At 40.9% G+C, this 22,273-nt stretch overlaps 1 protein-coding gene across 1 annotated transcript in view; it reads left to right on the plus strand.

Moving 5' to 3' along the window:
• The window catches only part of LOC145413606 (short transient receptor potential channel 4-associated protein-like), a 232,860-nt gene that overhangs the window by 134,065 nt on the left and 76,522 nt on the right, over nt 1–22,273 (plus strand). The window contains exons 9-11 of the mRNA XM_080283259.1: nt 6,444–6,645; nt 18,934–19,054; nt 20,862–21,244. Of these exons, the coding sequence (XP_080139385.1) occupies nt 6,444–6,645; nt 18,934–19,054; nt 20,862–21,244 (706 nt within the window). The remainder of the gene's footprint in view (nt 1–6,443; nt 6,646–18,933; nt 19,055–20,861; nt 21,245–22,273) is intronic.

A 22,273-nucleotide genomic window follows, 5' to 3' on the forward strand; every position in this document is an offset into this window, starting at 1 on the left:
CTAACGTATGGAAGTGAAGCTTGGACGTTGTTGGAAGGACACAAGTCAAGAGTGAGAGCAGTGGAAATGAGTTATTTAAGAGGAGCCTGTGAAGTCACATGGAGAGACAGGCTGATGATTGAGGATATAATGGAGCATTGTGGTGTGGATGTGGATGTGATAGGAAGTGTTGTGAGGAACACACTGAGGTGGTTTGGCCATGTGGAGAGGATGGAGGGTGAAAGACTGACGAAGAGAGTGTATGTGAGTGAGGTGGAGGGGGGAAGAGGGAGGGGGAGGCCGAGGATGAGATGGAGGGATGGGGTGGAGAGGTATATGAGACAGGGGGTGTGTGAGTTGGGTGCAGGGCAGTGAAATGGCAGGAGACAGGGCGACGTGGAGGCGATTTGTTTGTGGCCACCCCAAACGGGATTGAGGCATCTGGCAATAGATATATATATATATATATATATATATCTATATATATATATATATATATTATCATAAAATGCTACATGCTCCAGTCCAAAGTCCTATACCCAGGGGCAACGCCTTAGCCCTTCAGGGCTACCAGGCGTAAAACCAAATTACAGTATTATTATTTTTTTTTATATACTGTATATAGTATATATATATATATATATATATATATATATATAGTGTTTATACATATGCACTGTACTGTTTACACACACACACACACACACACACACACACACACACAATTTTTTCTTACCATATACAATCATTATGATCCTGTACGATACCTCACTGGTTAACGTATGATCTCTATTTTCACTTAGACAATTGCCCTCATGCAAGCCTGTAATCATTTGTTTGTTCCAAGAAGGACTGTGAATTCATCACAGTCTGGTGTGTTAGTGTCAGCAGTGGAATAGTAATGTGGTGTTGGCATTCAATCAGCAAGTGAAGTGCATTGAAGTCAAATAACTGCATATTTAGGTTAGTTGTAAACTTGTTTTTAGACTCATTTTTGGTGGTAAGCAGCAATTGTAGTGCAGTGAAATGAACTAACCACATGTTTAGATGAGTTAGAAACTTGCATTTAGACTTTATTGGGTGGGTGACCCTTGGCCAGAAATGTTTCCTATTGAACCCACTTTATAATTAACTCAATATAGAATAAATCATAATGCAGTTGATTTTTTTTCAAATGCATCCTTATTACAAAACGAGGGCCTGTTGTGCTTCACAAGTTGCTAAAAGCCATTAGGGAAAAGAAATGGGAGGTGCATAATAAAATTTGTAACAATGTATGAGTGACAAATTGGATTTTGACTGTATTTACTTGTGGCTGAGTTTTCTGTCTAGAACTGTTGTTGCTGTTATAGTTGTTGTTGTTGTTTTTGTTGTTTGATTGCCTGGTGTGTCACTGAGGTTGAACACTGGAGCAGCGGGGGAAACTGATCGCCTTAGTGGCTCTTGGGTGAGGAGATCGGAGAAAATCAGCATCCTGGCCACTGCTTTCCTGGTGGGTGAGGTACCCAACAGTTCAGGAGAGTTGGGAGGTTTTAGCTTCTAGGAGATTCCATGGGAGATGGTATCACAACAAAGAGGTGTCCCATTGGCACCATTGATGGTTGCATGGCTAGTTACCAAGCTTGTAACCAGACTTCACCTTAATGTTAGTTTTTCCTGGGATAAACAGTAGCTTTATGTCTGATTCCTAATTTTAAGTGCATGGAGGAGTGATTTGCTGAGTATAGGAGAATAAAATGTTGGTTCCATTGCTAGAATGAAAAGTGGATGAAATAAGTTTAGATTCAACTGTTGCCTCTCCTGGCTGTAAAGGGGATCTTCTTTCATGGTAAAAGTACTCTTTACAGTGCATGTGTGGCAAGTTTTATGTTGTATATCAGTGAGACTTTGTTTGTGAGAGAAGAGGATACAAAGAGATAGAAAAAAAATGTTAACATGGATGAGTAGGGCATCTCTGAATGACAGAAATGAGAATAGTGTGTTGTGACGGAGATTTGGCATAAGAAATAAGAGGTGCTACCCAAAAATTTCACTAATTTGAACAGAGGGAGTCAACCGTTTGCAATTGCCTTTAGTGCTAGGAGGAGTCAGCAGCACCCCTTGTGCATCAGTGTGGCCCTGGCCGTGTCTGTGAGCGGATGTGTTGTAGAGCTACACTTACTATTGTAACGTGGTGTCTGTGTGGTTTGGCAGTTTTGCAATGGCGGACCTCACGGAACAAAGAACCTGCATCAACTTCTGCGTCAAGATCAACAAAATGGCTGCAGAAACTCATCGGTTGCCTCAGCAAGCCTTTGGTGACAATGCTACATCCCAAAGCAGAACATTTTTCTGGTACAAGCGGTTCAAGGAAGGACAAGCGTCCATCGAAGACAGTGACCGTTCTGGACGACCGTCAACGGCAACAACACCAGAAAACGTCGGAAATATTCGTCAGGCTATCCTTGCAGATCATAGACGAACTATCCATGATGTTTGTGAAACTGTTGGACTGTCGCACGGGAACGTGCAATGCATTTTGTTGGGCGTGTTGGGCATGAGACGCATTGCTGCAAAATTTGTGCCTAGACTGCTAAGTGACGAGCAGAAGGCACATTGCAGTGAGCTCAAGAATCAGATCAGAGATGACGCCACCTTCATCTCCAAGGTCATAACTGGTGATGAATCATGGGTTTACGGTTATGACCTGGAGACGAAGCAGCAGTCATTGCAGTGGAAGTCTCCCAATTCACCGAGGCCAAAAAAAGCATGTCAAGTTCGCAGCAACGTCAGGTTGATGTTGATAATTTTCTTCGATGCCCAAGGGATTGTTCACAAGGAATTTATCCCACCCGGTCAATTTGACAGTGGAAAGATTTGCCGTGAAGTTTTGCAGCGTCTGAGGGAAAACATCCACCTCGAACATCCAGAACAATGGAAGAACAAGGATGGTCCTGCATCATGACTGCCCCCGCCCACACATCAGTTGTTGTCCGGCAGTTCCTGGCTTCCACTAACATGGTAGTCATTCCCCATCCACCCTATTCGCCCGACCTAACCTCCTGCGACTTTTCCTGTTTCCCAAGCTGAAATTACAACTGAAAGGACATCGATTTGACTGGATTGAGGAGATCCAGACAGAATCACAGGAGGTGCTCAAAACCATCATGCCTGAAGCCTTCCAGGGATGCATGGACTTATAGAAAATGCACTGTGACCACTGTATACACGCCCAAGGGGACTACTTCGAAGGTGACAGTGAGAACTAGGAGGTAAGGTAACTTATTTTCCTACAGTATTTAAATTACTGGAACTTTTGGGTAGCACCTCATATTAGAGAATTGATTCATACCAGTAAGTTGAGATGGTTTGGATATGTTGAGAGGAAAAGGGAGGGTGATTGGTTGAGGAGGGTTACAGATATGAATATGGAGAGGAGAATTCCCAGAGGCAGATGGAGCAAGACGTAGGGCGAGGTCATGCTTGGTGACATTATAGCTTGGGGACTGGACAGGGAAATAGCACAAGACCACCACACATAGAAAGCTTCCATCAAGTGAAAAGGCACACATGTGGTTGCATGGTCATTAGTCTGTCAACATATGAATAAATGTATACAATTCTTTGGTTATCCTACTTCTCTAAAGTGGAATTTGTTTTGTCCCTTCTCAGAAATCTCCTTTCTAGCACAAATGTCCATCAAAGATTTCCTGTTCGCATTGACTCTTGGCCCTCAAAAGCTTACTAATACATTTCATTTTCTCACTTCGTGCTTGTGGATTCAAATTACATGCACAAACAGTGTATAGAGAGTCTTTCTTATTTTGTACAATACTGTATTTACTTTCTGTACCCTTTTACATGTGCTGGTGAGGGATAGCTTTCCTCTGTGGTGCCTGGTTATACAGACATCTGTCAACTCTTTCCATGGAGAAGGCACCTTCAGCCTGCTATCTGCCAGGTTTACATTCAGATAAACCTGGGGTTGCAGCATTAGCAACAAAAACTTTTTTTAGTTTTTCAGGTATACAGATATTTGTCCTTTTAGTGTAGTGGGAAAGATATATGGAAGAATGCTTTTTGGCAAAGTTAGGAAGAGCCAAGGAATTGTTTGGGTAGGAAAGTGGGGTTTAGGAAGGGGAGGGGGTGTACAGACCTGATATTCTCTTGAAGTTGTATAATAGAAAGGTATTTAGAAAAGGGAGAGAAGATGTAGGCAGCCTTAATGGATGTGGAGAAAACATGTGACGGAGTAAACAGACAAGGAATCAGGAAGATGGTTAGAATATATGGAGGAGAGTATGTATGACGGTTCAAGGGCATTAGTGCATTTGGAAAAGAACTTGAGTGAGTTTTGCATTTTGAATGTTGAACAGAAACAAAATTATGTTTCTGTTCAGTATAAATGTGGATAGTGTTATAAAAGATATCCAGGGTATAGCAGTGGGTGCTTGAGTGTTCCTAGTGAGGGAGGGTAGGTTTGGTTGTTGCCTGTACTTGTTTTTTTGTTAATGATACTGTTAAGTGAAGAGTAGTGGGAGTTCCAGGGCTTGAATGAAATTGGGAGTGTGTGAAGAAACAAAATTTGAAAAAAAAAATGTAGCAAATAGTAAAGAATGATCTTTGAGAGATGAAGTCACGGAGTTCATCGCGAGGTTGAAGTCATGAAATAAGGGAACATCAATACCCTCAAATATTTTGGTATTGTGATTAGCAGGGATGGAAGCTTAGAGGATGAAGTGTGAGAAAGGGTACAACAGGGAAGGAAGGTGGTTTGTGCATTGAAGGCAGTGGCAAGGGAGAGTAATGTGAGCATGGAGCTATAAAAATTATTGCACATCGGTATTGTGTTCTCCACTCTAATGTGTGGAAGTAAAGCTCAGACTTTGTTGGAAGGACACAAGTCAGAGGTGAGAGGAAAGGAAATGAGATGAGAGAAACATGTGTCAGTTTGGTATAATAACTATCTACCCATTGCCAGATGCCATAGGAGTGGCCATGACATCTGGCATTAGATGGATTTTGGTATTAAGGTACTGTATGTGGCTATTGATAGCAAAATAAACTCATGCTACTCTACAGTGTTTGAAATGAGTCACCGTATTTGGAGAGGTCATCATCTTCAACAATGGCAGCCTTCCAAGCAGGGGGGTTGGGGGGTGAGGGGGGGCAGAGCAAGGCATCTACAGCAATTTGTTGTACACCCATTCTAGTAAATATTTTAAAAATCAGGCAAATACAGTATGTGGCCATATGCAGTGGGTAATGGGTACCAAAGCACTATTCAAAGGTTCAGAATGTAGTATTCACAGTATCATGAACATTTTTTAAAACTAAAAACAGGTGTTCCTCCTCTAATGTGGTTTGCTGTAACGCGATATTACTGTAATGCGGAACGATTTTGTGGAAGAAAATAAACATTCTGACGCAGGTATTGTTAGTGTAATGCGGTAATTTGAACTGGGCAGGCTGTGACACGGTGGATTTTAGTGCAAGTTCTCCCCCTAATGTCATCTCCGGCGATGTATGTCTGGTCTTCTCCTCACAAGGTACAGTACAATTAATAAAAAAGTCCTGTTTCGACCATGTGTATTTTTTATAACCATATTAATGTTTTTAGGAGGATTAAACTAGGGGGTATAAAAAAATGTTGTACCACAAAGGGGGGGAAAAGTGGACTTCAGGTAGGGGTGCAGAAGGATATAGGGGTTTTCAAGAGTCCCTCTAATGCAATAATTGCCTAATACGAGGTCAGTGTGGAAGCAAATGCTCACGTTAGGGAAGGAACACCTGTATGTCGGGTGATTGTCATCTTCATTCTTCCATGAATTGTGAACTCTGTGGAAGCATTTTGTCAACTTTTCATGCTAATGAGATGAAAAAAATTAATTAGAAAGTTGATATACTGTATTTTAAGCATTTCTGTTGCATAAAAGCATACCACAGAATGAACGTACAGTGACTAAATATCATCATTAGGTAAGTGTAAGGACATATTGTGAACTTTGCAGCTTGAGTTGTCTTCATAGTCTGATGATCATCTTTAGTAGGTTCCAAGTGAATTGCCATGTCTCCTAACTTTCAAAATATAAATAATAAGAGTTATGTTTTTATTTACTTGTTGAATGATCATAAATGTAAAATGAATATATTCCACATCACAATATTGAACACATCTTACTTGAGGGGGCTTTTATGGCCCAAGGTGGGTCTTCCTGCATAGTCTGTTTCAATGGTTCTTCATTGTATTTGGGGGGTCAACCCCCTCTTCCAAACACCCTGCGTTTCAAACACTGATGATGAAGTTTAAAACATAGACATTTCTTCAGTATAACAAATGATCTTTGGGAATGCCCAGCTGCAGCAACCATTGTTCTATTGTTCATTAGATTCACATCCACTTTAGCCAGGACCATATTAATAACAAAACAGAAGTAACAGCTGATTGCTTTTCAGATCTCATACATATTTTGTGTACTTTCCAGATCTGTTGTGTCGAATTCAGTCCCATGCAGACCAAATTGAGTCCCTGACCTCACCAATGCTGCAGCGTGTTGAAACAGTATATGTGTTGGGACTGTTGCTGCTGGGTAAGCAGCGTCGTGAGGTGCAGGCACAGCTGGCCACACTCTGTCTTATACCACGCCTCTCACAGCTTTTTGACCTCTTTATATGGAAATGTGAAACGTGAGTACTGGGTTATTACTGCTGACTGCCTCCAGAAATAGTTATAACTGACAATAATGATAAATAAGGGCACCCACCATCTTTCACTCACTATAATGCTCCCCATAAGTGATTGCACTGAGTGACTGTGTAGCTGGTATTTCTCCTTATGGTTTGGGATGATGTCTGTATAGCCAAAAACAGATGCCCGGTGGTTTAGTGGGAGAAGATGCTCCAGCCAGATGTGGTCCATCAGTGGTTTAAATCCAAGAGATTGTTGGACTTCATTACTCACATAATGCCACTCAGATGCAAGCTAGTTATCCTTGCCTTATACGGTATATCTGGAATTAGTGGCATAACTCAGGGCCATTGTACCCCTGATGGGGTAACAGAAATTCAGGTGGTGGATTGATGAATAAGTAAGGAGCTACCAAAATGTTTGTGGGGATTTCTTTTCTTATTCATGAGTTCAAAGAGGACAGAATTGAGGTCTAGGTCTCCCCATTCTGTATGAACATGAGAATTTAGGTAGAATGATGGTGTAATTGTGATTAAGTAACTGTACAGGGTAGAAATACTGAGAGAGGAGGAATGGATCCTTTTCATTTATATCAAGCATGCTTTTTTAACCCCTGAACCGCGGGGCGTCACTTTCGTGACGCTTGGGAGCAAGGGATCATACCGCGGGGCGTCACTTTTGTGATTCTGTGTTATTTTGAATTCGCCCGGGCTTTCAGGTGGTGGCTTGTATCATCTATCAGTACTATCAGTGTCCAATACTAGTCAACACTCCTAATCTTATCTGTACTCCCATCCATTGTTGACAATTTAGCCATTTCTCCCCGTTCTTGACTCCCCTTCCTACCTCCCCTTCATTACTCTATCCTCTCGCCTGCCTGGCTGTGCTATGCTAAGTAAATCATCCCTGGAATTTTTCACTGATTTCTTCTATTGAAATAAGCCCTATGCCCAATTCTTATACCAAATAATATATACAAGAAAGAAATAAGGTAAATGAGAGTGCCATACACCTAGAATTGGCTAATTATCACCTGACAGCACCTCACGTGCACTCGTTCGCTAATTTTCGCTGTTTATTTCCCCTTGAAATATGCCATATAATCTATTTTCATAATAAAAATATATATAAGAAAGGAAGGAAGAAGCCTAAGTGATATTTACATTCACCTGGAACTACCTAATTATTGCAGGCCACCTCACTGTATTCTATGCTAAGTAAATCTTCCCTGGAATTTTCCACTGATTTCATCCATTGAAATAAGCCCTATGCCCTATTCTTATACCAAATGATATATACAAGAAAGAAATAAGGTAAGTGATATTGCCATACACCTGGAATTGGCTAATTATCACGTGTCGACACCTCACGTCCACTCGTTCGCTAATTTTCGCTGTTTATTTCCCCTTGAAATATGCCGTATAATCTATTTTCGTAATAAATATACATATAAGGACGGAAGGGAGAAGCCTAAGTAATATTTACATTCACCTGGAACTACCTAATTTATTATGTATTGTCTTGGTTTTCTGCCAATCATTTCATTGCTATATATTAGCAGGTCTCACAAGGCTAAAGTTGGTAGTATTGCACTCACCCTAGCCAGGCGGCAGGAGGCCACCGCTATCAGTTCATTGTCGTCTTTCAAGGTGAAAGTACGTCTGATTCGCTCCTGCTAAATTCCGCCATTTTTTAGCCCCATGCAAAGGCCCCTGTGACCTTTACCCCCTACTAAACCTTGTGTGGAAAGAGGTAAAGGGCTGACAGTTGATAAAGAGTGACTACGATCTTTCTATTGAGTAAAACAGTGCAAGTGGAATTGTAAATAATGTGTAAATATTGTGTAAACAGCAAGTGAAAGCAATGAATGTATATATAAGTGAACAGTGGAAAATAGTTTTATAAGTTACTTCAAGTGACAGTGCATAACACAGTGTAAATAAAATAGAAATGTAAATAATGTAAATAAAATAGAGAACGTAAATAGAAATGGCTCAGTTGGTAAGCTGCTATACTCACGCAGTTGCAAGCGCTGGTTCGAATCCTTTTACCCCTGGGGGTAGGGGGATGTTTCAAGAATACTCCCCCAGTATCCCTGCTTGTCGTAAAAGGCGACTAAAAGGGTTGGCGGAGGGTTAGTGCCCCTCCCCGGAAAGCAACTAACTAAAAAAACAAACAATAAGCCTCGGACAAGGACTGACCAAACGATGATGACCAAGGACCGGACAAAGGACATGGTTATCGGAACCTGAATGTAAAGGGAGCGAATGATGAGGTGAAAGAGAGAGAGATTGTCCAGGTTCTTGAGGGTGCGAAAGTGGAGGTATGTGGAATAACTGAAACAAAATGGAGAGGAGAAAATGTGAGAGAATGGGAGTATGGATGGGGTATATGTGCAGGAGTAGGTGAGAATGAGAGGGCAAAGGAAGGAGTATGTATAGTTGTGAGTAAGATGGAAGAGGAGGATAAGACAGTATGGATCAGTTGGGTCAAGGATTGTGTGGGTGAAGTTGAAAGTTGGAATACAAATGTGGGCGATTGTGTGTGTGTGTATGCGCCAACGCAAGATCGTGCTAGAAGAGTGAGAGAAGAGTTCTGGACAAATGTAGAAATGTGCATGGATAAGTTTGGAAGGAATGAGAGAGTGTTTTTGATTGGTGATATGAATGGTAAAGTTGGGAATGTGAAGGTGGATGGAATAGTTGGTGAGTGGGGTGTGCCTGCTGAGGTAGATGAGAATGGGAGTGCGTTAGTGGACATTTGTGCTGGGAGGGGGTTGGTGATAGCCGATACCCTGTTCAGGCATAAAATGATCCACAGGTATACATGGCGAGTGATGAGAAAGGTGGGTGGTGAACTGAATGAAAGGAAGGCAATGATTGATTATGTGTGTGTGGATGAAAGGATGCGAAGATGTGTAATGGATGCAAGAGTTTATAGATTTTGGGGAAGTGGACTTTCTGACCACTACTTGGTGGTGGCCAGAATTAGAATTCAAGTAAGATGGAGGAATAGAAGAAGGGAAAGACGAGGGGAAGGAGTAGTTGTAAGGAGAGTGGAAAGGTTACAAGAGGATGAGAAAATGGCAGAGTATAAGAGAGAAGTGGAGGAACGATTGGGCAAATATGAATTGGAGCAGATGGGAGATGTGGAAGGTGTGTGTAGGATATTTACAGAAGAAATATGTGCAGCATGTGATGTGGTGTGTGGAAGGAAGAGAAGACAGAGGGGGGGTGCAAGGAACAGCATGGTGGACTGAAGAGGTGAAACAGGCTGTGGCACAAAAGAAGAAAGCATACAATGAATGGATGAGAAATAGGGGCGTGGAAGAAGTTGAGAGGCGGAAGAGAGAGTTATATGTAGAAAGAAAGAGAGAGGTGAAAAGATTAGTAAGAGAGAGTAAGAAGAAAGTGGATGAGGAATTTGGAAGGAATTTGAGTGTAAAGTGGAGGGACTGTAAGAAAATGTTCTGGAAAGAGGTGAAAAGAGTAAGACAGGGTGGAAGTGAAGTTAGCAGGGGAGTGAAGGATAAAAATGGTAGATTACTAGTGGAGAAGGGAGAAAAAGTGAGCAGATGAAGAGAACACTTTAAGGATTTGTTGAACGTAGAGGATGGAAGTAATGCGAGTATAAGTGGCTGGGGAATGGCTGGGAGAAGGAGGGAGGTGAGAAGACAGGAAGAAATCAGTAGGATAGAAGTTGTGGAAGCAGTGAAGAAAGTTAAATCGGGGAAAGCCCCAGGAATTGATGGAATGTGTGGTGAAATGTTGAAGCATGGGGGAGAGATAGTAGTAGAATGGATGTGGAAGATGTGCAGATTGGCCTGGGAGGAAGGTAGAGTCCCGGAGGATTGGAAGTCAGGTATAATTATTCCCTTGTACAAAGGAAAAGGGGAAAAAGAAGTGTGTGGTAATCATAGGGGCATTTGTCTTCTTAGTATAATAGGAAAAGTGTATGGTAGGATACTTATTGACAGAGTTAGAGAAAGAACAGAGAAATTAGTTGGAGAAGAGCAGGGAGGCTTTAGGAAGGGAAGAGGTTTTGTAGATCAGATATTCATTCTTAGATCTTTAGTGGAAAAGTTTCTAGAGAAGGGAAAGAAGTTGTATGCGGCTTTCATGGATTTGGAGAAAGCATATGACAAGGTGGATAGACAAGGATTGTGGAAAGTGTTAAGAATATGTGGAGTAGATGGGAAGTTGTTGAATGCTGTGAAGAGTATGTACGATGGTGCAAAGGCTGCAGTGCGTGTGGATGGTGAACTAAGTGAATTTTTCTCTTTGAAAGTTGGGTTGAAACAGGGATGTGTCATGTCTCCATGGTTGTTCAATCTGTACATGGATGGGGTAATAAAAGAGGTACAAGGTAGGGTAGTGGATGTTGGAGTGGCCCTGGTGAGAGAGGATAGTGTTTGGAAACTCCCTGTACTGTTGTTTGCAGATGATACTGTGTTGTTGAGTGAAGATGAAGGGGAGCTGCAAGGCTTGGTGGATGAGTTTGGGAGAGTGTGTAAGAAACGGAATCTAAAAGTGAATGTAGGAAGGAGTAAAGTGATGGTCTTTGAGAGAGGTGAAGTCAGTGAATGTACAGCGAGGTTGGATGGTGAGGAATTGGAAAATGTGAGTATGTTTAAGTACTTGGGTAGTGTGATGAGTAAGGATGGAGGTTTGGAGGGTGAAGTGCTTGAAAGGGTACAACAGGGAAGAAAGGTTGCTGGTTCTTTGAAAGCTGTGATAAGAAACAGGGAAGTGAGCATGGAAGTGAAAAAGTTACTACATGACAGTATTGTGATACCAACTCTAATGTACGGAAGTGAAGCTTGGTCATTGTTGGAAGGACACAAGTCAAGAGTGAGAGCAGTGGAAATGAGTTATTTAAGAGGAGCCTGTGAAGTCTCTTGGAGAGACAGGCTGACGAATGAGGATATAATGGAGCATTGTGGTGTGGATGTGGATGTGATAGGAAGCGTTATGAGGAACACACTGAGGTGGTTTGGCCATGTGGAGAGGATGGAGGGTGAAAGACTGACAAAGAGAGTGTATGTGAGTGAGGTGGAGGGGGGAAGAGGGAGGGGGAGGCCGAGGATGAGATGGAGGGATGGGGTGGAGAGGTATATGAGAGAGGGGTGTGTGAGTTGGGAGCAGGGCAGTGAAATGGCAGGGGACAGGGCGACTTGGAGGTGATTTGTTTGTGGCCACCCCAAACGGGATTGAGGCGTCTGGCAATAGATAGATAGAGTATATATACTAGGAGCAATGAAAGTGAAAGTTTCACTCTAGGATGTATGAATACTATGAGTTATGAGAGTGAAGGTGAAAGTGACATTCACTCTCAATGCTAGTATACAGGACGAGCAAGTGAATAGTACATATTTTACTGAAAGAAATTGAATGCCAACAGTGACAATAAACTACTATTACTGAAGGAAACTTATGGATAAAGACTGTAGATATATATAAGTGTTATATAGTAATAGAAATATAAACTGTGAGTGTTTTTATGAATAATAAATGACAGAACACCAGCGGCGAACTAGCGCAAATGGGAAGGTCATACGGCCTCATAATTTTCATTGCTTTCACAGTGTTTTTTTATTGGAGTATGGATTCCAAACTATTTGAGAATCATAGAATAGTGTTTCTAGTGATAATATCAGGCTGTGGTAATCATATTACTGGTTGTCGGGAAGTGTAAAGTGGAGACTTCGTTACCCAACTTCAGAGGTCTCCACAAGTCCTACGGTACTCGACGAAGGCTCAACAAACACCCCAGGAGAAAGCTGAAGGTATGTGCCATAAACATATGTGATTTTAATATTCTAGGACTAATAACTGATTTTTGGCAAATATTTTTAGAGAGTCTGTCGGAGCGCAAATATGCCTGCGGGAGCCGCAAGTCAAAGCAAAACAAGCCCGGGGTTAAAGGGTTAATCCTTTAAGCATGATGGATATTTTTTTTAACCCATGGCATCCGGGTGGCATTATACTTGACGGCCTGGGGACATCTGGGTGACATGTATACATGATCTATTGTTTCAGGGTATTGTTTGAATATTCCGCAGGTTATTTCCACCACATGCAGCCGCTGGCAATCCTCCTGCACGTATCCACGTCATGCTCCAATTACCTGCGTACAGAGATAGCCCGATTATCCAGATTATATGGTGTGAAGGGGTGCCTGAAAAGTCCGAAATCACAATTAATCCGGCGGAATCAAAACACAAGTACTGTTAGATATGCTTATTTACCAGTAAATGTACACCTTAAGCAGCGGAAAGACCTTACCAATTCAATTCATAATCCTCCAGCTTGTTTCTGTATTTTTCTGACTACTTTCAGTGTGGCAAATTACATTTTCTTGCTGAAAAATTTCCTCCCTGTTATGATCGTCACTTTCCCCTACGATCGTTTCCAGCGCAATGGAAGAAACTCAGCGTTCTCAAAGGTGGATATCGTTTCCCAGTTTCCCAACTGGAGGGTAGGTTAGGTTATATTATTAGGTACAGTTAAGCTAGGTTAGGCCAGGTTTAGTTAAACACTTAGGTTAGAACAGTCCATTCCACATTACATTAATGAAATAAACAAGAGTTGTCACACTAGAACAGCTTAAAACAATGGGGGAAGTAGATTTAACAAGAAACGTTTATTTACCAACCCAGAAATAATCAGAAAAGTATAACAGACTATCAGGAAGAACTGATTTGTTTAGATGCTTTTACTGCTTAAACTAAAGTGTATGTTTAACCCCCTCACTGGCTGTGAGTTCAGAAATTTGTTTGCTCCCGTGGTCGGCCTCAGGACCGTTTTTTCAAAGTTCTAAAATAAATTTCTTTTTCTTACATATGTGAAATGACTCATCTGGCACATCTGGCTTTTTTTTTTTCTTTTTTTTTTTTTTCTTTCTAAACGCATCCTGTGATTTCCTGTGATTCGTGAAAGAATTAATAAAATCAGGATGCATACTGCATTAGCATGTAAACATTGGCGAAAACATCTAGGATGAAGTGAACTGTGAATGCCTGACTGCTTGGGATGGTACAGTAGGATCATGTAAACACACCAGTGACCTTTGTTCCCATCTCATAATTGCTTTTAATTTTGTATAACTTGCCCTAACTCAGTGTAACTGACACCGGTACAGTAAAGCGTTGTTCAAGGCCAGCAGCTATGAAAGCGATAATGGCATACATAATTGTTCGTATCATTCTTTTCTCTTTCATACGTACATGTAAGAACAAGCAAAACAATGAGCAGTAAATGTACACTAACTTTAAGGAGCAGAAATAACTGTGCTCAGCCAGTCCGAAATATATTGGAAAGAGCAATACTGAACAAAGAATGTGGAACTGAATGCTAACCTACGAGAACATGTGGAACGAAAGAGTAATTTTTTTCTGATTAGCAAACATTTTTGTTCCATAGAGTCTCCTAAAATTGTGAAACCCATAACTTTTCTTGTAAGCATACAGCCTAAAGACCTTACCAGTTCAGTTCAAATTCCTCTAGTTTGTCTTCTGTATTTTTCGGACTATTTTGAGGGTGGTAAATTATCTCTTGCTGAAAGAAACTTGCTCAGAATTAAGGCGCATGTAACATAAGCTTGTAAACATTGGCGAAAACATCTGGAGTGAAGTGAATGCCTGACTGCTTGGGATGGTAGAGTAGGGTCGTGTAAACATACCAACCAGCGACCTTTGTTCCCTTCCCATGATTGTTCACAGTTTTGTATAGCTCGCCCTAACTTAACGTCACTGACTCTGAAACAGTAAAGTGTTGTACAAGGCTGGCAGCTATGAAGGGGTTAATGGAATACATTACTGGTTGTTTCAGTACGCTCTCTTTCACACATGCACATAAGAAAGAACAAAAGAATGGGTATTAAGTGTACACCTAACTTTAACCCGCCCCATCCTGACGTTTTTGGACCTTTTTTTTTTTGTCTCAAACTTCCGCTTTTGGTGAGAAACATCGAAAATTCATAGAGAAATCGCTCACCTGAGGTTTAAAATACCCAATTTAGGTACGAGTACTTCCTTACCTGACTGGGTTTTCTAACAGGCTGGCACCAAAGAAAACGAGTTCTGTGGGAGGGTAACTATTTTATCCACTCATAAACAGTATTTATTTATTTACTTGGTACGAATTTATATGTAGTACAAGAGTGTATTGGTTTTCAAACAGTAATATAGGCATTATAAGCGTTGTTTCACTCACTAACTCATCACCATTCATGACCTTTTTTTTCCCACATTACCTGATCATCATTTCTGACTGTTTCTTCCTCTAATGCTATGTAAACTTTGTCCTCCACATTGTCATCGATTGGGGAATCACTCTGGCCCTGAATGTCTTTATTGGCCAGGTCACTGGTAACAGGTGAATTGCCGAGACAATGGTGTGCAGGGGGGGGGGGAGAGGTTATGCGGTGTAAGGCATTGTTCATGCTTGGCATCTTGTAGAGGAACAGAGGAAGGTGTCCCATGTATACGTGCCAAAAATCACTCGCGAAATCACTCGTGAAAACTGAAAATTGTGCAAATTAGGGACCTTGCAATGTTGCTGCGTTAATTCACGTCGCCGGGACAGCGCGGGTTAAGGAGCAGAAATTACTGTATGCTCAGTTGGTCTGAAATGTGTTGGGAACAGTGATATCAAATAAAGAATATGGATCTGAATGCTGACTAAGAGTAATTTTTTTCTGATTAGCAAACATTTTTGTTCCATTTCGTCCCCTAAAACTGTGAAACCCATAAATTTTCGTCGAAGCACATAGCCTAAAGACTTCACCAATTCAATTCGTATTTATCTAGTTTGTTCTCTGTATTTTTCTGTTTTGAGGGTGGTAAATTACCTTCTCTTGCTGAAAGTTTTCCTCCTTCATTATTAACACGCTCTTTAAGCCATACCTACGATTGTTTCCGGCACAATGGAAGAAACTTACTCAGTGTGCTATAAAGTGGATTTCGTTTCCCAGTTATCCAACTGGAACCCAGGTTAGGTTAGGTTAGGTTAAATTATTTGATAGTAAAGCAAGTTTAGGCTTGGTTAAGTTATAAGTCACCTCACCAAACTCCACCCTGCCACCCTTGTGATCGAGTTGTGAGCAGGAGGCGTGGGTGGGGCCAGATTCATGCTAGTTTACCCATGCCTCGCTCGCTATCAACCAGATGCTTCCTGTTTAAACTGGAGCTATCATACAGATAATTCTATGAATTACTGTACCGCTGAACCATTTGGTCATGGCCCGAATATACCAAAAGCTGGATAATCCGAACCTGGATAATTGAGCTTTCACTGTACCTCTGTAATGGATAGACCTACGCAAAAAGTTTTCCCCAGTGTCCGGATCCTCGGCTGAGAGCCCGCAACCACTGACTTCAACACCAACGAAGTCCAAAGGCCAGAAAAGAAAAGGCCATAGTGATGGTGTGATAGGGAGAGAACTCGAGGTGACATTATCGTTAGTCGTGAGTGGAGAAAGTGACACTTCCTCTGAGGAAAGAGACCATCATGATGAGTGTCGATATTTACGTGTCAGATGAGGAGGGTGGATCACATGAGTCCTCCATTGTGCGCCCATCGTTTCCCCCTGTATGTTCATCATCTATTTCCAATGATGGGATATTGACGATTTTGGAGAGGGGGATATTGGCATGGATGAGGCGATGGAAGACGAGGTAGAGAGTGGAGAAAGGAAGGAGGTGGAGGGGGGAGGGAGGAGGAAACACAGTAGGGCAAGCCTCGTGTGTATATTTATGTGAATAATGGAAGCAGAAAGTTTGTTTCATGATGAAATTAGTGCCTTATTTTTTATTGAAAGTTTTCATGTGTGTACTTATTTGGTATAATGAAAAAGTACAAATCACAGGAAACAGAATTCTGCTGTAGTGGAAAATGTAGTGGAGTGGAAAAAGGGAGGAGGTGGAGGAGAGAGGAAGGAGGAAGCGTGGTAGTTCAAGCCTTGTGTGTATATTTATGTGAATAATGGAAGCAGAAAGTTTGTTTTATAATGAAATCAGTGCCCTTTTTTTTTATTGAAAGTTTTCGTGTGTGTACATACTGTACTGTATTTGTGATGAAAAAACACAAATCGCAGGGGAAAAAATTCTGTTACAGTGGAAAATTTAATGGATTATGGATTGTATGTGGATAACAACTTTGTTCATAGTATTATTATTTAGGTTTTATGTAGTAGTAGTATTGGTAGTAGTAGTAGTAGCAGTAGTAGTAGTAGTAGTAGTAGTAGTAAAAGTAGTAGTAGTAGTAGTAGTAGTACAGGTATACCTCAATATACGATGCCCCTAGATGCGATATCCCAGCTTAATGGTGGGGGTAGAAATACCATCCTACCCCACCTAACAATGGCCAGACCCAGGTTTAACGATGGGTTTTTATTTTATTTTTTTACCAATTTTGATGATATTTTAGACAAAAATTGTGTGTTTAGGTTGAATTATAAACTGTTTTTAGACTTAGATTAATGTGTTTTAGTCATAGGTGGAGAGAACATTGTCTGATTAAGGTATTTTAGTCATAGGTGGAGTGAACATATGTCATTTTGGGGTTCAGTTTACTAGTTTGATTTTTACATCTATCTATTGCCAGATGCTTTAATCCCGTAAGGGGTGGCCACAAACAAATCTCCTCCATGTCACCCTGTCCCCTGCCATTTCACTACCCTGCTCCCAGCTCACTCCCCTCTCTCTCATATACCTGTCTACTCCATCTCATCCTTAGTCTCCCCCTGCCTCCCCCCCTCCACCTCATTCACATACACTCTCCTCATCAGTCTCTCACTCTCCATCCTCTCCATATGGCCAAACCACCTCAATATATTTGTCCTAATGCTTCCTATCACATCCACATCCACACCACAATACTCCTTCACTTCCTCATTTGTCAGTCTCTCTCTCCGTGTAACTCCAAATGCTCCTCTCAAATAACTCATTTCCACTGCTTTCACTCTAGACTTCTGTCCCTCCAACAAGGTCCAAGCTTCACTTCCATACATTAGAGTTGGTTTGATTTTGCAGACTTATATTTGACGATTTTCAGATTTGTTGGTTTTAGTGAATTATTTACAGGTGTTAGGCATAGGTTAGCTTCTTTTACAGCTGTTAGGCCATTTAAATTGGATTTAAATTTGTGTTTGGACTCATTTGGGTGGGTTTAGGACTTGGTTGGGGAGGAAACCCAAGGGTCAAAAATGCATCCCTATACTTTACATGTTAAATCTACCCCAAGATATGATACCCCGCCTACTGATGGGTTTTTACTTAACCAATTGCATCATTAAACTGGGGTATACCTGTAGTAGTAGGATAGTAGTGGTAGTGGTAGTAGTAGTAGTAGTAGTAGTAGCAGTAGTATTTGTAGTAGTTGTAGTAATACCCAGACTTCTAGTGGCTCAGCTGTGCTAGAATCGAGCATCTTGTGTGTGTGTGTGTGTGTATGTGTATGTGTGTGTGTGTGTGTGTGTGTGTGTGTGTGTGTGTGTGTGTGTTGTAAGGCGCTGGTGGAGGAATGGTGGCACGTTGGTGAGCTGTTGATGAGCTGAGCCAGCCTGCCTCAAGGTCATTGCTATAGTTACCGCACTCACAGTTGCGCTCACACTGCACTTCTGAAAAACCTACACGGGAATGATGTTTGTGGTTGATTGCGATCTTCTGGAAGTGTTATTACTGTGGAGGGCTAGTATAAGCCTGAATTGTGCCACTGCACCTCAGCAACGCATACAGACCTGGGCAAAAAAAACACCCAAGGTAGCCCCAATTCCGCACTCTCTCTCTCTGACTACACACACTTCATGGCCAATTTGGGGCCATCAGCTTGAAGTCGAAGGATTGGAGAGTATTGTGACACTTAGTTTTTTATTTTTGGTTAAGTATTAGCTGAGATATTAAGGTTAAAAAAAGGTGATTTTCACTGAAGTGTCAGGTAGGAGAAGGGTCGGCGGAAATATTGTCCGGACACCATGAGTTAATGAGTGATGATCAGATTTTTATATACCCTGTAGGACTGACCTGTAGCAGTGAACTGGTTAATGAAAGCTATATTTAACCTAGCCAGTATAGATCAAATCCCTCCTTAGCCAGACAAAGTACATTTAGGTTGAAGATAGCCAAAGTAAAGTAAATGTCACTGAACTCAAGGAATTAAGTAAAGAGTATGCTGAAATGTTCCATTTCTTTTAACTTTACAGTATGTACAGGCAGGAGAAATACATACAGACTAATGTTAAAAAAGTACTGTAAATAAGTAATCCATGTATTACCTGTGTTTTACTAGATACCAAGAACGTGTGCGAGTACCAGGCCACCTAAGTTCTTGCGAGTGTAGCCCAGAGGTGGCGCTTAAGATACAGTTCCTCAGACTTGTCCACAGCTTCTGTGACCAGTCAGAATACAGGGTGAGTTGGGCACCAGATAGAGGTAAAGCTGCTTATAACTGTCACCTGGCCTGGAGTCATTAACAGTCTTAAAATATGTTTAGTGTCATATTTGTTATATGTTTTTGGAGAAGGGACAAAGAAAGTGCAAAATTTTTATTGTTCCTTTAAAAACAAATATTAGTTATAAGAAAAAAAATATCTTGCAAAAAGGAATTAGAAGGGGAATGCAGAATCTTCCCATGTCTCAAGTTCTTCCAGTAAAGACTGATTTAAATTATGACAAGGAATCAGTCATCATTACATACTGAATCTCATGAGTCCCACCTGTGTATTCAGTACTATAACCTTATGCTATTTGTTTCTTTGATGTGTCATTGTACAGTTGGTGTTTTTATTTCCCCCAATTCATGTGTGTCACTTACCTCATGTTCTTTATTGTATAGTTTTGGGACATCTTTTATTAACTTCTCTGAATATATGACTGGTGCTAGGGTAACCTTGATATTAAAAAAAAAAGGGGGGGGGGGCAATTGTGTGAGGTATGAAAAGTTGAGGTTGAAAGCAGCAGAAAAGAGTGTGATAATGAATATTTGTGACCTGTGTAAGTTGGACATAATAAGATTCAGGAGATGCAAGGTTGAAGTGGAGAGTCTGCATTGATGGAATAGTCATATGCTAAGTTAGCATACAAGGAAGTACTGTAGATGTGTATGTAAATGAATAAAAGGTAAAAGTTATGAAAGGCATGATATCTATGTGAAATGAATGAAATGAGGTATGGGCCTAGAGGAATTAAAAGATAAAATAATAAGTGATACAACAGGATGGATAAAGTATCAATACTGTGATCCCATGGTTATCATGCATAACTGGTATCGAACATGGTGCATGATAACTTAATTGCGCAATAACAAAAACACAGAACCTGTGGGATTTATCCGAACTGGTACCAGATAGTCAAAATGCAATCCCAAACTTTCCCTTTTATGACAATTTAGACCCACTGAATACATACATACTGCCATGGAAAGTATCAGAACACGTAGGCATGGTGAGGTTAATAGAAGGTGATGAAAAAGGCACAGTAAGGATGAAACATGTACCATAGAGAGACCTGAGATGGGCTTGAGGTAAAAGTATTTGAGGCTGGGAGGTGGATAATTAGTGGTCTCCTCCACCAAAGAGATTAAGTCCTCAAGTAGGGTCTCATCTTTGAATCCCTCATTTGCCATCAGACACCAAAAACACTGCACAATCATTGTTGGCAGAAACCTGCTCAGGTGTGATATACTGATGTTTTTTAGCTGAAAAATGCATAATAATGGCAGGAGTGCAGATTTTCATCTTGCTATGATAACAAAAACCACTATAACCAAGTGTGCGATATCCAAAGGGTAACTGTATAGTATACTACAGAGAAACAAATAGGAAATGAATTTATTTTTTGTTCTTCATATTTGTTTTATTTGTTTGTATATTCAACTGTCAACAGGAAATGGCTGTACCATACACAGAATGGCAAAGGTGGCAAACTTTATAATGGAGAAGAAGCCACATATGAATGACATGGCATGTGGGATGGAGTCACAAACTGTATAGGCATGCATGACAAGCAAATAGCTATGTGGCCTAGTTCACTGGATATTCTGTTGATAGCTTTTACTTTTTTGTGTGTAAATTTTCTTAGCTCTGGTTTACACCTACCCAGTTCATGCTGTGTTGTATAATATTGTATTTTGATAATGATAACCATGATAATAATGACATGTATGATATTGTACTATACTGCTCATCATGAATTGAAACAAAACACTCTATCCCACAGTACCTCATGCTGACACCAGCTGAATATGATGAAGTACGAAACATCAGTATTTGTAAGTCTGAGGAGAATGCAAACATTCCCCTGCCAGTCTACCACTCCCCTGAGATTACCTCTACAGAGCCAGAAAGTCCTGAATCCCCACAGTTGCTGCCTCCCAGTGATGACAGTAATGCCAATCCCTCACTTGAAAACAACTGTCAGGAAGCAGAATACAAAGAGGGGCGAGGTAAATCAAAAGATGCAGGTGGATGGCTTGGAGAAAGTGGGGGAAGTCAGGGGGTGACACAGGATTACCCTACAGAGCAGATGTGTTCTGGGTCAGAGGGTCTGCTGCTGAAGATTGTTAAAGCCCTCAAGAAAGAGACTACTGGATCAACATTCAGGTATGGAGTACTACTTGTAGTTTATTATACAAAAGCTAAGGTATTGTACCATTGGGACATAGCTGCATAGACATAAAGTTTTCATTGGAGCTGCATGTAATGTACAGTAGAACTCCATTTAACTGGCATTAAAAACAACTGGCAGATTTAGAAAGGACATTAAAAAAGACTAATATCGAACAAATACTGTAATTAAAATAATAAAAATAATATACTCGAGGCCACTGCCACATCCACTGGCCATGACTTGTGGGCTTTGGGTCCCAGGTTCCATGCCTGGATGAGGGACTGTGCAGATGGGCAAGGCCTGTGGTCAGCCTCCTCCTTTATGAGTATTGTACCAACTTATGACAAAAAATGAGAAGAAGCAATGATAAAAGCAAACCTGAAGAAATTAAATCACCTAAGGGGTTCAGAGTGGCATCATGGAATGTGAGTAGTGTAAAGGGTGGAGTGGAGGAAGTAGTAGAGACTATGATCAGGAGGTGGGTGAATGTTGGTTGCATACGGGAAGTCATGTATAGGGGAGGTTCAGCCAGAATTAATGCTGAGAGGGACTGTAGGTATAAGCTGTTTTGGCAGGGAAGTGTACAGATATAGTGGTGTGAGTGTGATGATTTAGGAGAATTGGGTGGAATGTGTCGTGAATGTAATGAGATTGAATGGAAGGATTGTAGCAGTGAAAATACAGTAGATGCTTGATTCAACGAATGAATTCAGACAACCCCTATTCCGTTTTCTTGAATTTTACGCTAAATCGAGTTCCATAACAAAGGTTCAATATAAAGGAAATTTTTCCTGAATTTTGAAGAACTTTCTGCTCAATCCTTGAAGCCAATGGTCTGGCCAAGTTCTTGACATTGTGCACCCAAACCTAACAGACTGTGCTAACTCTCAGTGCTACACACAGCAGAAGTAATACCCACACTTAAATGCATTATTGTGTACATGTTAACATTGATACATACAGAACTTACTTATTAATAAAATATGCACACATAAAGAATGACCAAACCTTCTCAGTACATT

This window comes from Coenobita brevimanus, chromosome 97 (assembly GCF_032717465.1).
Source record: "Coenobita brevimanus isolate Jiangsu-jjx chromosome 97, ASM3271746v2, whole genome shotgun sequence".
Taxonomy (NCBI): Eukaryota; Metazoa; Arthropoda; class Malacostraca; order Decapoda; family Coenobitidae; genus Coenobita; species Coenobita brevimanus.